We start from the raw sequence: 16712 nt of genomic DNA on the forward strand, positions 1-16712 counted from the left end.
GATTATATATTCTGTTACTGTTTGTGTTGGTACATTAGTGTCTGAAAGCAGTTTTATCAAAAATATACATGGCCATAATTCTGAATTAAAATTCCCTATTTTTGGCCACTAGATGGCGACCTTTTCATGACTTTGGTCCCATTAACCACTGCAACATTTCATTTTATTGAAATGCACACTGATGTTCTCCACCCAAGTCCCTGCAGAACGTCCTCCGGTTCTGTGACAATGACCATGAATCTGCTCAGCAGGCATGGGCATAAAAAAAAACAAGGCGGTTGAGCTTAAAAGACAAAAAACATTTATTCATAGACGCTCAGCAGACAGGAATCTTCCACAGGAATCTTCCACCTGAAGAATGTCTTCCTGAAAATACACTTGTTGATTGGCAGTGTAAAATAAGGCAAGGGGTTCGAGACCGGGACTCTGTACACTTCTGCACCCACGATAGAGAATACATTCACTTGTATTACCTTATAGAGCTTTAATATATAACATAGCTTATTAACACATGTTCTCATCACGGACAGGAAGGTCACCTGACCACCCGAACATAATCAGTCTTGGAGAAATGATTGAGGGCCAATGGCATAACGCACCACACTAACAGAATCTCATATATATATATTGTCATAATATACAGCTTCTAATACTTTGTCATCTTCTTCTCATCCCAAAAATAGATTTAAATGTGAAGATAATAAAACCAGAATGATGTTCATTTGTCTGGAATGGAGTTTGCCGCTCTGGCCGCTCGGTCTCACCTGGATATGGCCACGTTGTCACCCCGCCGTGATGGGTAGAAAGCTAAAGGTCTGGACAGTTGGTCCGGGTGTTCTCTCTGAGGTCAGGTCCTCCTGAGATCCTTCTGTGGCGCCGATGGACAGAAACCGAACACGCTCCTGTCGCCGTGGAGATTTAACAGTGGCATAGAACTTTGGTATAAACCTTCACGATCTGCCATACGTCCATGTGATCGGGTGGCCATGTGGAGAATTTATCAAGTTGGTGTCATTAAACAGTCAGTTAATCGTTTAAAGGTCGCCACTAGTATTTATCGAGGGGTGAGGATCATTTATAAAAAAATGAAAAATCTAATGACCTCACACTGATCACACACAAGCAGTTGGTGCCAAAAAGTTGCGTGTGACTATTTTAGTTTTTGCCCATATGGTTCTCACCCATCAATATGGTTTTGTGGTTGTTCATGTGCCGAATGCAAGTCGTCCATTATTAAAAGCACAGCCTTTTTAATACTTACTGTTGTTGTTGACGGTGATAATTGGTTTTTGGGGACGGTCCCCGGGTGTCTCGTTCTTATAATGCTGTTGTTTGAACTACTTGGATGCTAGAGAGCAGTTGGACGGGACCCTGTAAAGCTGTCGGCACGATGCTTTCATTTTAAATGCAGAACGGGAACCGGACAGACACGGGACGTTTCGAGTGGCGTTACTGAAAGGACAACCAACGAGCGGAAAAATCAAGAAATGCCCACAGACAAATGCAGGAACCCATTATACAAATACGTATACGTATATGTGTGTGTGTGTGTGTGTGTGTGTATATATATAAAAATATATAGTCCTTTGAATGCCCTTTTTACAACTTTTTAAATAGATTTCATGAAAATATTTGTCAGTAAAGGCTGTATGACAGTGCTTGCTAAAGGGTTCATCTACAGACGGGACGCCGGTCCAGCGGGTGAAGGTAATACGACCGGAAACGACGCCGTGGCGCTCCGATGTGTACTGTAGTAACAGAAGTATACGTTTAAAGGAAGAGGCCCGAGGGTGGTGGTGGTGTGCGGCGGCTCAGTACAGGTCCTGGAACGGTTTGGAGTAGTTGAACATCAGGTAGTCCATGTAGTAGAAGTCGTAGGCCCGCTGCCTCTCGGCGGCGCTGAGCTGTGCCACGTAGCGCTGCATGAGGCCGGTGGAAGTCCTCTCCGCCCCGGGGTTCCTGTCCTTGAACCGGGGGAAGGTGAGGTTGCGCGGGGCGCCTGTCCGTTCCAGGAGGACGTTGGCCTCCTGCTCCATGGTCTCGAACTTGCCGATGAAGTCGTAGCTCAGCAGACAGGGGCTGCAGAGCTGGTGGACCGGCTCCCAGTGGATGTCCATGCCCACGGGCCTGTGCACGTCCAGCAGGTACTGCATGAACTCCTGGAAGGTCACGCCGCTGCCGGTCCTCAGCGCGGCCCTGGACGCGTTGGCGCGGTACTTGGAGATGATGGCCTTCCCGAACACCGGGTGGTAATACGAGTTGGGGCTTTCGAACTTGTCCCGGAAGGCGGACACCAGCCGTTCTAGCGGCTCCCTGACAAAGAGGACTTTGGTGTAGGTCTCCAGGCGCTGGGTGATGCCCTGCCGGTCGAAGCTGTCCAGCCGCTTGATGTGGTTGCCGTAGTGGACGGCGTCGTGGTTTATCTCGCTGGCGGAGGAGGCCAGACCCGCCAGGACCATCAGGACCCTCTTCCAGTTGGAGCAGCCGGCCTTGGGCACCTCGCAGTACAGGAGTTTGTACTTGTCCTCGACGTAGATGCGAGACACGTGGTGCGGAGTGATGGTTCGGGAGATGTTGCTCTTGTACTTGGCGCAGACCTCCTTCATCAGCCTCTGCCGGGCCTCCTGGACGTGGGAGAGCCGGGCCCACGTCCGGTGCGAGGTCCTGGAGGTGGAGGAGGACGACACCGGCGTGGACATGTTTGGAGACCTCACCACAGGGCTGGTCTTCAAGAGCTTCCTGTGGCGCTGGGTGAGGCGCGGGGAGCTCGGCTCTTGTTCCCGGGAGCCTGGCGTGGCGGCGAATGCCGGGAACTGCATGGGAGGAATGGGGCTGGTGAGGGTCTCCTCCAAAGATCTCTGGTCCTGCCGAGCCCTCTGGGCTTCGCTAAACTGAGCACACAGTTCCTGAAGCGAGGAGACAAGAAGAAGAAACACAGGGGTGTACTGACGTCTGTTGCCGGCGGTTTAGACATTAATGTCTGAGCTTTACACTGACTACTCTACATTGTACCAAAGGGTCACATCTTCAGTGATGTCACAAGGGGACATCCACTCGCTGAGTGGAACTAAACCGGCTTTCTTTCATTGTAATTTGAGCTGCTGTGGCTGAGTTGACTGACCTTCTCGGGTCTCCATGCTGGAGTCCAGGCCATTCCTGGATTTATGACATGGCCAGTCACCTAAATATCACTTTTCTGTGTTTGTTTTCAATGTCCATTCTACTTCTTCCAGCCGCTCTTCTACATCAGCTACTGTCCTCTCACCATGACCATAAACCTCCCAGTAGGTTTTCCACCTTTTCCTCCTGCCTCGTATCTCCATGCTCAGCAGCGTACTCAGGGTCCCTCCTCAACCAACACAATCTGAGGACGTCTCCGAAATACCCAACACTAAAGCTCCCTGATGCACTCAGTCCTGTCCATCCGTATCACCCCAAATCTCAGCATCTTTAAGATAAGATAAGATAAGATAATGTCCCACAACTGGGAAATTTACATTGTCACGGCAGGAAGTGGACAGTACAAGATAAGACAATACAATGTCGAATATATAATATAACATTTCACTGTACAAATAAGCAAATAAATAGTCTTAGAATAGCTAAATAAAACAGTGAATGTGAGTTGTAAAAAGGAAAAAATATGTCGGTATTTACATTTAGGATATATATATTTGTGAGATTTTACATATGTGCAGAGTGAGTAGATATAAGAGAAGTGGAGATGGTGTACTGATGTGTGTGTATGTGTGGTCAGCTGTTGTAGAGCCTGACAGCGGTTGGCGGGAAAGACCTTCTGAGCGTCTCCGTCCCACATCGTGGGTGCAGCAGCCTGCCACTGAAGGAGCTGCTCGGTTCTGTCAGGGTCTCCTGCACGGGGTGGGAGGTGCTGTCCAGCAGGGATGACGGCTTAGCCACCATCCTCCTGTCACTCACCACCTCCACTGGGTCCAGAGGCCTGTTCAGTCTCTTCCTGTCCCCAGCAGAGATGCCACCTCCCCAGCAGACCACACCATTAAAGACGGCTGAGGCCACCACAGAGTCATAAAAGACCTTCAAGAGTGGACCCTTCACCCCAAAATCTCTGCCACCTTAAACCCAATCGCCCCACCGTCCCCGAACCACGTCACCTGGTCTCACTACTGTCCTGTAACAACGTCCCCGTCTCTCTTGCTGCTACCAGCGTGCACGTTCTTCTTCAATTTCCCATCCTCAGACTAACAGTAATCAGGTGGTGCTGCTGCCGTTCCAGGCCTGCCACTTGATGGCGCTGTTCCACAACCCACCGGTCCCGCCCGCTGCTCGTGCCACCTGCTCGGCTGCAAGACTGCGGCGAGCAGCTCATTAACTTCACCGCGATTTATTAGGAAAGTCCATTTCAGGCAAATTTACAGTTGGAAAACCCAAGACCGGATTACGACACGGCGTTGCCACGGGCAGCCTGATTATTTTAGGTGGAATTAAATATCAAAATTCCTCCATTAATAAGGCCATTAGCCCGTAAGCAGACCGGGTTGGTTGGCGTGGGGTGCAGGACAGAGTCCTTTTTACTGAGGAACATCGGACGTCCCCACTCAGGTGAGACCCTCGTCTCGACTGGCGCTCAGAGCGAGGCAGCGGGGGAAAAAACAGACCGACTCCGCCCGACAGGCCTGTTTTAAATATATATCTGGCTGTCGTTTCTTCAGACGGCCTGTCTGAATGCAGGATCCAGAAGACGCTCACCTCGCTTGTCTGTTTGGTCGCGCCGCTGAACTTCACCCCTTGAGAGACAAAGACAGACAAAGAGAAATAGAGGGAGAGAGAGAGAGAGAGAGAGAGAGAGAGAAAATAAGTATTCTATCGCTTTCTGCAAAGAGGAAAAACATCCAAAGAAATGGATTGGAGAGCAACATTATTTTCTACATTTTAATGTTGCGTCCATTAAGGACACATCGGTATATGGATCGGAATTGCATTTTATCGGCCCTCATATTGCACCGGGATCCCGGTGATGGAGCGTGGCGATGAAGAGTCCACATGCCATGATGAGAAGTCTGGTAATGGACGTTATTTGTAACAGTCCATTGCTACGATTGGATTTTGGAGGAATGCGCATTTATGTCACGTGACTGTGGGGACGAGGGTCCTGAGCTTGTCTGCCGATGGATAAATCAGGTGGACAGCTGGACTGGCGTCCCTTTCGCCCGTGACGGCTGCGCCGAGACACCTCTGTCTGAGTGGCCTGTCACTTCCAATCTCAGACAGGAAGTGATGCGAACCTGCAGAGAGAGGGGGGGGCTCAGATGCAGGCCATGACACCCCCCTTCCAATCTCCAATCTCTATCTGCAGAGGACGTCTCTCACATCCACAGTTCCCCGTCCGAGGGAAGGAGGAACAATGAGCCAATCGAAGCACACGGATGTGTAAACTGGAGAACCTTCAGAGCCCTCCAGGCTCATGAAGACACGTTCCCGGCCATCGATCTGGACAACGATTTCAGGAGGTCCAAGAAGGAGCCCACCTCATTCAGCCTAGTTGTTCAGTGGGGGTAAACATGAACAACCCTAAAGAGTTTGAAGATTTGTCATAAATACATATGCAGAATATATTTTCTCTTCAGCATCCCCCAGTTAGTTTGAAAATGGAAAGTTGGAATCACACGCCTGAATCTTTGTAAAAAACAGGCACAACAACACACACACACACACACACACACATGGCCCAAGGTGGACAAACAAGGACAAAAACTGGACAACATGGAACCGGAGCAACGGCAGGCGCCTCATCTGGATTTGAGATGGTTGGTTTTAATGTTGGGAGTAAAGTGCACCGCCTGTTAGTGTGAAGGCCACGTTCTGGATGTCTGTGGTGGGCGTGTCTTCATTTTCTCCCCACTAAGTCATCCGGGACGACTGCAGGTAAGAAGTTTAATGAGCGTAGCCCTGCTGTGACACCGCTGCACATAGAATTACGCCATGATTGATGCGTTAATAAGAGTGTTTGGATTAAACAAATTCTAATGAACGGTTACATTTCCCGCGATTAGCCCCCATGCATCAAGTCTGTCTTTCCTGTAATTCTGGTATAAAGAAACTAGAATTCCTTTTTTTTTTATTTTTTTTATATTACATTTAATCAGATATCATAAAAGGCCCAGGTGCATTGTGGGCCGTTCACTTTCACTGAAAACTTTGGGTTTCCTCTGGCCTTGTCCTTGGGCTTCTTTCATGTATCGTTGATGAATATTCATGCGTCGCCCCTAAATGTTATTGTCGAGGCCTTGAAAGAGGAGGCGGCATCATTAGCAGCTTGGCCCCGCCTCCACCTCCTTCCCTGAGTCAGGGCGCACCGAGGCCGCAGGAGAACGCGGTCCTGACGTAATGAGGCTGTTAACGGCAGGTCTGGCGTTCTGCTCTCAGGGGAAAAGCGCACATGGAGACAACGCCGGACAGAGTTGTCAGATGGTGACAGTTCCACCACGTCCAGAGAGGAAACAGGACCTTCATTAGTGATTCTCCTCCACCAGCCAATGACCCCTGCTGCCATCATGGCCGAGACCACATGCCCCCCTCCAGGGTCCCTGCTCTCAGCTCAAAAAGATTCCTGTGGCTTCAGGAGTTCATCCTGCCCTGAGTCACTGGGCAGAAGGCAGGAGTGAAATTGGAGACAAATGACAACGTGGTCTGTCGCTGAAGTCGATGAGCCCACCGTCTATCCGCACTTTCTGAAGAATAAGGGATTTTCGGATCTTTGACCTTTTAAAAAACCTGCTCTGGCCTGAATAACGGGCCGTCATTAATCACAGTCTGGTCCCAGGAGTTCAGGCGCAATCATGGTCTCAGGGTTGTGCCTCGTGCTTGACCTCTGACCTCAACTTAAGATTAAGACTCAGAAGCAAATCAAGACAACATGGTGATGAATGGGCCCTCGAACACATGGTGTAATAATAATAATACAATTTTATTAAAAAAAAAAAAACAATAATAATAATAAAGATTTGGTGCTTGGGCACAATATTATTGTGATATGACAATAATAACAGTTAATTTAATTAGTTCTTAAGCAATAAAAACCCAAAATGCTGTTTTCTTAAATGCATGCAGACACAATTAGGGTCAGAAGTTCATAGGGTGGGAGATCAACAGGCCTTCACAGGCTATAGATCTTCAAGTTATTGACTCCATAGATATTTTGTGTGTTTTGCTGAAATTTATGGACGATTTGGTACCTGGCACTGTTGCACCGTGCTTCCTGCATGACCTTAAATGGAATGGAATTTTTTCGCCATGTGTATAAACAGCTCTTGGTTTTCCTGTTTAAAACACCGGATCGGTAAGCGTTGAACTTTATCTAACTAGACCAACTAACTAACTAACCCGCGTCATGTGTTGCAGGACTGACTCTAAACTGTAAAGAAAAACACAGAACACACCAGCTCAATATTTATGTCCCATCCACACCTGCGTCCACACAGATGCATTATCTGCAACGTTGTCATCCACACGGAGACGCAGAGAACGTCCCCCCCTCCACACCTGTAGGTGGCGCTGTAACTCCCCGTTCTCCTTGTTTGGCGTATACTTTTCAATAGAAATTCTCACGACTTATTGCACCTGCTGCAGCACGTTGGCTTATACGTTGGCTGCTTTTCCATCCACGTGGAAATTCGTTCTGGGTCCCCTGAAGCACTGTCTCCGCATGGCCACGAGGTGAGTAATGGGCGTGGTCGGGGCGTTTGAGAGGGATGTGTGAATAGGGGAGGCCGGTTAATTCCTGGCTCCGGTCAGGGGGGGTAACAGGATCATGGCAGCTGAGACGGCCTGATCTTATTAAGATGCGGGAGTGCTGTTGACCTATCAGGAGTCTTCCTCAGCACGCTGGTGCGGCGGGGTGGTGAGCAGCGGGTGGGGGTTTGAAAAAAAGTGCACTTAACACTTGTGCAAATTTCCCGGGCTGGCAGGTGCAAGGGCAGCAGGTGTGTGTGAAGGACAGTGAGGGGGGGGACCGTTACGCCGCCGTGGCAGTGAGAACCACCCGATTTGCCTGAGGAGATGGAACATGGATTGCCAGTGTCAGTGTTTACCCAGCCGCGCTGTTAAGCATGGCCACTTGCTCTGCACTTGCGCCGCGTCCCTGCCAACTGAGTGGCGAATGCGTGATTGGTCACCACGGACGGGGGAAGTGTCAGCAGGCAGCCAGGACGCCACTTTGAATGCTTAATGGAGCCAAACTCATTGCCGTCCCTGGACAAGCTTTGCTGACGTTGTTGTGCAAGCCAATGCCTTATTACCCGAGCAGAGCTCCAGCACCGGGTGCAGTTTCTGGTTGGAAAAACTAAAAACGGTCATGTGACGGAAATGTGACGGGTTGAGGCACTTATGACTGGGATCATGTTCTCAGAATGACGGATGGACCTAAAACCAATAGTATTACTATGACTTTCATCCACCCAACCATCCGCTTTTTCCTACATAGTTGAGACATAAGACGGGACGCATCCTGTGATTGGTGAACTTCTTACTTACTCCTACGACATCTTAAGAAAACGAATTAACATATGGCGGTCCAGCAGACTCATCCACACACCGGAAAATGCACTTGTACCAAACCTCCCACTTGCCCATAGAAAACACCATTTCCACTCTTGGCAGGGATGGGCAGAAACCCATGTCCTCTATATCAGAATGAACTGGCCTTCATGCAGTTCTTCTCACAGTGGCCAGCACTCTTCTCGTTAGAGCTGTAAATCCGAGAGCTGTCAACCCAGGTCAGGCGGCAAACACAAACGTCCGGTCTATAGTACCTGTTCTATCTGCATGATTAGGTAAAAAGTGTGATGTTGTTTAATTAAATGTACATTTTTTAATGAAATGTTGGCTTGATTTGCAACTCTCGGCCATGATCGTCAGGTGAGGTGTTTTAATTATTGCGAGAGAGATGCAAAAATGGATGGTGAGGAGGGGAAACTTTTTTACTCTTAGTCTAGCACTAGTAGTTATAAAAAAGCTGTACTTGTGGGGTTGGGTCCGGTCCGGCCCGGGCCGGGTAAGGCCTGACTTTTCACACCCAATTACAGCTCTACTTCTGGTTGCCACTAAAATTTGCATAATTATTGTGATATGCTTAGTCTGAGGTGCACATATTTAGTTCGCCTTTTGCTCGCCGACAGAGAGCTGGGGAGTCCAAATAAATGTCATTTGCTGGGGAGGTCACGTGACAGTTTGTGAGATTACAGTGAGGCGCTGCCACTGCTTTCCTCCATCTTTCCAACGCTGCTGCTGACGATGAACTACAACTCGGGGTCTCAGTATCGGGCCTGGTTTTCGGTGATTGGATTGCTCCTTGACACCGATCGGCGCCGGGCTGCAGTTGGGATTGTAGCCCGAGTCGGCCGCGGCCTCTACACACCGAGCGCCGCGAGGAACCAGAAACGCCCCGGGAGATCACGTCTGTCAGACGCGGCCGTTTAGACGGCGTCCCGTTCGGTGGTCGTGCAGGGCAAAGCCTCCGTTATGCACCTTGCGGCCTGACAGGCTTTCATCCTGCCACCCTGCTGCCTCCACACTCCGTTCTTTAGCCTGAAGCTCAGCAACTTCTCCCAGCCTCTGCCTCACCTCCCACTGCTTCATCACTCCACCAGCTTTCTCTCCTCCTTATTACTGCTGCTCTACCCTTCCTTTCTCCCTCCATATGTCCACCTCCACCAACTCTTTACAGGCTGTATTCACCTTCCTGCATCAGAACGCTGTATTAAAGTGCCGATAACCTGCATTTTGGTGTTGGAAGTGGGCGGGGCCACACCCAATGGAATTAAAGCACTGATAACCTGCACGTTGGTGTATAAGGGGTACCAGGAGTATAGAGATTGAAAGGAAACAGAGGAGAAAGAGAGGAGAGGGACACCTGGCACGTCACATATTTACAGGAGGGGGGTTAAATTGTCCAAAACGAGGAAGTAGGGTGTGTGAGAGTTGTCGATCTTGCGTACAGGCTCCTCCCCTTTTGAATTTCTTATAATAATACCATTAACGGTATCTTCTGGGTGTCAGAAATAATTACACACCAGCAAAAAGCTCCGCCTCTCATACACACAATAACTAGTAAGCCATGAAGATATAAATAGTGTAAAATTAGTGAACATGATCCGTGCACTGTGGCTTTTATAGACAACATAGCCCTCGATCCTCTTCTTGTTGTGGCAGTAAGTCTCTGTAGCCCAGAGGCGTTTACTCTGTGCCCCCAGAGCTCTGTTTGCTAATGAGAGCTGAGCCATTTCCATCCACACACACACACACACACACACACACATTGTCACTGACAGATTCACCATCCTGTCCTTCTCCCTGTCCGCCTCTGTCCGCTGTCCCCTTATCTCAGGTTACTTGAGATTTTACACTGACTGAGTCACACGGAGGGACGTGAAAGGCTGACCCGACATTCTGAATCAGGATAAAAAAAAAACAGAAGTGTCTGATCGACACGACCACGTTCCTGCCAGAAAAAATGCAGCATTGTCACGATTCCCGTCCCCCTGTCTGCCTCGCCCTGATCACGGCGCCCGGACCCTCCCCTGTAAAATGAACCATAATCACTACAGACACATTATAATCAGAAAGATTTTTATCGAAGCTTCACACTTCGTTCTTTGCTAATTAAATTTGTTTTTGTGTTGTTTTCCTTGAGATTTTTTACTAAAATATTAAGAAATTGTGATTGACAATAAAATAACGAATGAACTCCCATTTGATGGTGCACCAGATGGTCCACTAGTCTGAAATTTTGCTCCCTACTTGTATGCAGATATTCCGTCCCGCTACCACAGGCATCTGCAACAACAACGATGTCTGGAGCGTTTTGTTCAATTCAGTGTAGTTTTGATCAATTCGATGTTGGACAAACCAATTGTTTCCTGTTGAAACGTTACTTGAGCGGCAGGGTATGTTTCCGGTTCGCAAAGTCCTGCAAGAGGAATGTAAGGCTTCTCATGCAAAGCAGACATCTGGCCTTTTGTCAGATCTGTTTGTATCAGCGAGCCAGGGACTGCGCCGCTGTGGAGAACATCACACACCGTGGGGCTAGATTGTTTTTCTGCAGAGAACATGCTCAGTTAGCTGCTTTGGGTGTCCGCTGCAAATGTAATGATTTGCTGGCCAGAGAGGAGCTTGTAGCTACAGAGGAATATGGGCCACTGCAGCTTCAAGCACTCGTGGAAAAATGGCCAATAGGTGTGTTTTCCACAGACATTTTAACTGACATTTCACATTATTTCCTTCAGCTGTCAGGTTCATTTGAATTTTCATTCGATCTCTCATCTGTGAGGGCTTATCAGCCAGTATGTAGCTTCGACCAGACCGAGAAGACTGACATTATCATGTGATTGTGCATATACGTGGCTAGGCCACATTAAGACAAAAGGATAACCAACTTAATGGGAAAAAATAACGTGTTCTGCACCCCAAGTCAGAATTACTGTGATGCCTCAACTTTTTAACTTAATAATCAGCAGATTGGTGAAATTACTATTGCATTTAACGAAAAAACGAAAAGGCCTTGGGTGTATAAATTAAAATACTCATCAGACGTTGGATGATTTTGTATAAATTGGTAATAATCGGCGATAACGTATTTCAAGAGATGAGCTGTAGTCTCATCATTGTTAAATGCAAAACAGAAAAGCATTCCCCATTCGCCATTTTAACCACATTCGTACACTTTTGGAGATGCACTAGTTTGTATTGTTGGCTGTAGAGATGATTACAGTTCTAATGATGCACATGCTACAGATAAACTGCTTAATAGACAGGAACAGCATGGCCTTCTGATGTTCAGAAGCTGCAGAGGGAAGGCGCCGATCTGACCTGGATATTACTCAGAAGCGTGTGATTATGTTTTCCCCGGCATTCGCAGTCGAGAGGGCCGCTGTGATTTTCTAATAATACTTTGATTTCCCGGCGGTGGCGTTGTTTTGTTCTCAGCACCAGCGCAGGCATGTTGGACCACGAACGCGGGCCAGCCTGATCAAAGCGAAGCCGCTTGATGGAAAGTGGCGACGCCCACCCCCACCGCTCCTTTCAGGAGTCCCGTGGCGGTATACCGTAATACTGTAATTAGAAGGCAAGGCTCTTTGAGACCCAGAGGATTGGTACGTGAGGTCCACAAAGGCGGGGCTAAATTGAGAGAATTGCCATTGGGCGTCCACTAAGCTGACAGGCATGCGAGGCCGTCACGTCTCCGTTTATGGGTTCAGGACCCGGACAGCTGTGACCCCACTGTCACCCGTAGCCTCGCCCAGAAAGACTTTCAATGATTTCGAGGCAAGTGAATTCATGCCTTACAACAAAAACCTGGCTTGTTCCTAACATGCGGCACTGGGTATACATGAAATTATTACTATAAGGATATTAATTATGATATTCTTTCAATTTGATTGGTGAGCCGTTGCATATTATTTGTCAATAATTGTATTGAAACATGTTATATATCAACAAATGGTGTTGTTTTTTATTGCAATGTTTCCTTTTCTTTTTGTAATGCTACATTTGCATAAAATAAACTGAATTTAATAATGCAATTGTCCAATAAATACTTCAAAGAACTAAATTTAGAATATTTAAAGTATGGGGAGGCTCATTTCCAATAATGATATTGTATAATCTCCCAGGATTTTACAGGATTTGCGCTGCAATCATGAGACAACCTGTTTTCATATATTAAAATGCATAGGGTGAAATGTTACGTTTCAGTCTGTCCCTCTGTACCCGATTGGTCATCGCCCCCCAGGGTCCCGGGGCCCGCAGGATGGCAGCCATCCAAGAGAAGCTTCTGGAAGGCAGTCGGGCCAGCAGTTGGACCACAGCAGAGGTGTGTGTCTGCTTCGGAGGTGTGTGTGCTCCCTGTCCGTATGTCAGATCGGAGTGTTTACCTGAGGCCACGGTGGGTCTCCGGCCATCTGCGCCCCCCCCTGCCCCAGTCCAGCAGCTGTGCAGCCATGGAACAAGCACTGATGAAACTTTCACTCAAGCAGAAGCCTCTAACGCTCCCTTTTATCAGACAGCTTCGTCGCTTCCCTCAGAATTCTGTAAATCTCCAGGTAAATTGAAAGCGGGGAATCTGATTGCCTGTACGATCGGGATTTGCGTTTCATGTGTCTGAGATACGGAGATGGCGATGCAGGACTCGCGTTGAAAACATCTCCTTCCTCTGGTTATCTGACAGCTCTGATGTTGCATGAAAAGCAGCGTGCTGTAAAGTGGAGCTTGTCAGTTGGTTATGAGGCTGTTGCCGCGAGAGCGGGACTCTGTTATTGACCCCCCACCAACTGTCTACTGCACGAGCACAAAACACTCCTGCACATGTCCCTTTGTTGATGAGCACTCTCAGATGTTGTCCCGTAGTGAATTGGATTTCCAGTACTGCATGATTGAAGCAATTTATACGGACATGCAGTTCGACAACTGGTTTACGTTTGAGGGCAGATGATCCAAAAAAAATCTAAAATAACCAGCTCAAATGCAATTATAAATGCAAACAAATCTTTGGAAACCATGGAGATTCTTTAAAAAATGAAACATTTGTTACTAATTACTCATTAATGTGCTAATTGTCCTTTAGATTACAAAAGACCAATCAGTTCCTCCCCGTGCACCAGTCAAGACTAGTACGGAGTGGCTTGGAACCAAGAGCACTGATGCAATTCACCATGTAATAATCACCATTTGGATTTCAGTTAATGATCTCTGAGAAGCTGAGGACTTTTCTTTTCTAAAACACTCTGAAACAGTGTTTTATATCATTCTTCTCGGCTCCTGGCACTATAGTAGCCTCTCTTTTGTTGTCGCCTAAGTCATTTTATGCCTTTTGTAAAGCAACAGGGAGATAACAGCCTTTTTCTGCACTTTCAGATTCCTGTGATGGGCTACCGTCTGGGTGTTTGAAGCATAAACTATCTAGTGCAATAATATATATATATATTTCATGCCTCTGTGGCAGTGAAGGAAGAACCCAGCTCTCTAGAGGGCCTGGGTGGCCTAGCGGTTAAGGAAGCGGCCCCGTAATCAGAAGGTTGCCGGTTCGAACCCCGAATCGCCAAGGCGCCACTGAGGTGCCACTGAGCAAAGCACCGTCCCCACACACTGCTCCCCGGGCGCCTGTCATGGCCGCCCACTGCTCACGAAGGGTGAAGAAGTCATCTAAATTGAAATAGTGATGCTGTCCGCCACCGGTCACTCCAGAGGACCTGAGGAGTTATGAGGGAAGTGACTGGAGGCTCCGCCCCATGCTGTTGCTCTTGGGAGTATTTCTCCTCCTCATGGCATCGCAGGTCTCTTACGCTCCGCCCCCAAAACACGCCACCCGTCTCGCTGCGCTGGAAATTTCTGAACCGACTGGGAGAGTTAAAGTCCGGCGCCTGGTGGACAAGCTGTCAGAGGTGTGATTGACGGGCCGGTTGGCACCTCGGTTTAGATAATGAAAGGCGGGCGGGGCCGCTGCGCGGCGTGACAGGCCGGATATGAATGGGAGGCGTTTAATGTGCTAATGTAGCCCTGGAGTCCCTTTTATAGCCCGACTTTATGGCAGGGTGCTCACAGATTTAATGGCGGCGTGTTTGGTGTGGCTCGGAAAAGCAGCGCGGCCCTTTTATGGATGAATGTCGGCATGAGGAAACACCCACAGTGTCTGTCGGCTGCCTAATACCCCGTGCCAAGAATAGCCGGACGGGGTGGAGAGTATTTGCCAAACACCGCCGCTCTTCCAGAAACGCGATGTTCCTTCCTATTCGGGGAGTGAAGCCTCGCTTGAGTCGGGCGCACTCCATAATACGCCAGCTCATTGATCCTGTCCTTTTGAATTATTGTGATGGTGGCGCCTTCATTCTGAGCCACGTGCTGCTACTGAACGACTCAAATCAAATAAATTGTGGTCCGAAATTGCGAGACGGAGGGGAAGTGGCCCATGGCTGAAATAAGCAGAGATAAAAAGGGTCTCAGGATCACCACAATAATAACATACACACCTAGACATGCAAAATGATGATTTACTAACAATTTCTTGGTCACTTATCAATCCATCACGCAATACATCTTCATTTGTGGAGCTTTTAAGAATGTTGTATGTTGGCACAGAGGGCCTAATGGGACCCATCTAATCACTAAAAGTGTTTAAACCTAAATCAGAAAAAAAGGTTTGATGATAAACTGGAGCAAATAGGTTTAATGAGCCAAAGACAAGGCCAGTAAATAACCACATTTGTGACACCGGATTGTGACAAGATCAGAAGGTGCTGAAATGGTGCAGAGCATCAAACAAGAAAGGTTGCATGGGTAGGGATGAGGGGTGTTGAAATTAATCTCGTAATCGATGCTGGCATCACTGAAAAACATATTTAAAAACATATTTTTAGAAAAACTGATGGAACGCACAATCGGGTCATGTGACCAGTGAAGGTTCACACCTCTAGTATATATAGGGATAACTACCAAACCATCCTTTCTAGGTCCTATTAGCTTATTGCTGTAAATCCTGAAGATATAAATGCTATGAATCATGATTAATCGACAACCAAGGCACTGACAATCATAATCAAATCGAATCATGAGACCACTGAAGGTTCACACCTCTAGTATATATAGGGATAAATACCAAGCCATCCTTTCTATGTCCTATTAACTTATTTCTGTAAATCCTGAAGATATAAATACTATGAATCATGATTAATCGACAACCAAGGCACTGACAATCATAATCAAATCGAATCATGAGACCAGTGAAGGTTCACACCTCTAGTATATATAGGGATAACTACCAAACCATCCTTTCTATGTCATATTAGCTTATTTCTGTAAATCCTGAAGATATAATTGCTATGAATCATGATTAATCGACAACCAAGGCAGGGACAATCATAATCGAATCGAATCATGAGACAAGTGAAGGTTCACACCTCTAGTATATATAGGGATAACTACCAAACCATCCTTTCTAGGTCCTATTAGCTTATTGCTGTAAATCCTGAAGATATAAATGCTATAAATCATGATTAATCGACAACCAAGGCACTGACAATCATAATCAAATCGAATCATGAGACCAGTGAAGGTTCACACCTCTAGTATATATAGGGATAAATATCAAGCCATCCTTTCTAGGTCCTATTAGCTTATTTCTGTAAATCCTGAAGATATAAATACTATGATTCATGATTAATCGACAATCAAGGCACTGACAATCATAATCGAATCGAATCATGAGACCAGTGAAGGTTCACACCTCTAGTATATATATAGGGATAACTACCAAACCATCCTTTCTAGGTCCTATTAGCTTATTTCTGTAAATTCTGAAGATATAAATACTATGGTGTGAGCAAATGCTCTCATATAGCACCAGAAAAAATCTTTTTATGTCGATTATAATTTAAAAATTGACCCACAAAATGATCCTTAAATGAAATGTGCATTAGCAGAGTTCTGATGCGGTTTGAGGAGGAACTGATGTTTTGTTCTGGGAGAAGCACAGAAAAGGGAATATAAATGCTGCACGCGCCATGTTCATGTTCGACCAGCAGCTCCCCTCCAAATCCCACAGATTTGGCGCAAAGCCGCGCTTCAGAGGAAAACGGAAGCGGACTCTTGGACTTTGTGCGCGCTCGATGTTCGCGTTGCCTTCCGACCGCTGCGCGGGTGGCCTGGCTGCACAAACCGAGGCTGAACAAGAGCTAATTACCACCAGC

At 47.3% G+C, this 16712-nt stretch overlaps 1 protein-coding gene across 1 annotated transcript in view; it reads right to left on the bottom strand.

The window, feature by feature from the left end:
• Window positions 1-278: 278 nt before the first annotated feature.
• The window catches only part of LOC114773136 (carbohydrate sulfotransferase 8-like), a 77020-nt gene continuing 60586 nt past the window's right edge, over window positions 279-16712 (bottom strand). Inside the window, exons 2-3 of the mRNA XM_028965667.1 lie at window positions 4726-4763; window positions 279-2906 (exon numbers count right to left, since the gene is read on the bottom strand). Coding sequence (XP_028821500.1) covers window positions 1812-2906; window positions 4726-4763 — 1133 coding nt within the window. The 3' untranslated portion in view covers window positions 279-1811. The remainder of the gene's footprint in view (window positions 2907-4725; window positions 4764-16712) is intronic.

This window comes from Denticeps clupeoides, unplaced genomic scaffold, assembly GCF_900700375.1.
Source record: "Denticeps clupeoides unplaced genomic scaffold, fDenClu1.1, whole genome shotgun sequence".
Lineage (NCBI taxonomy): Eukaryota > Metazoa > Chordata > Actinopteri > Clupeiformes > Denticipitidae > Denticeps > Denticeps clupeoides.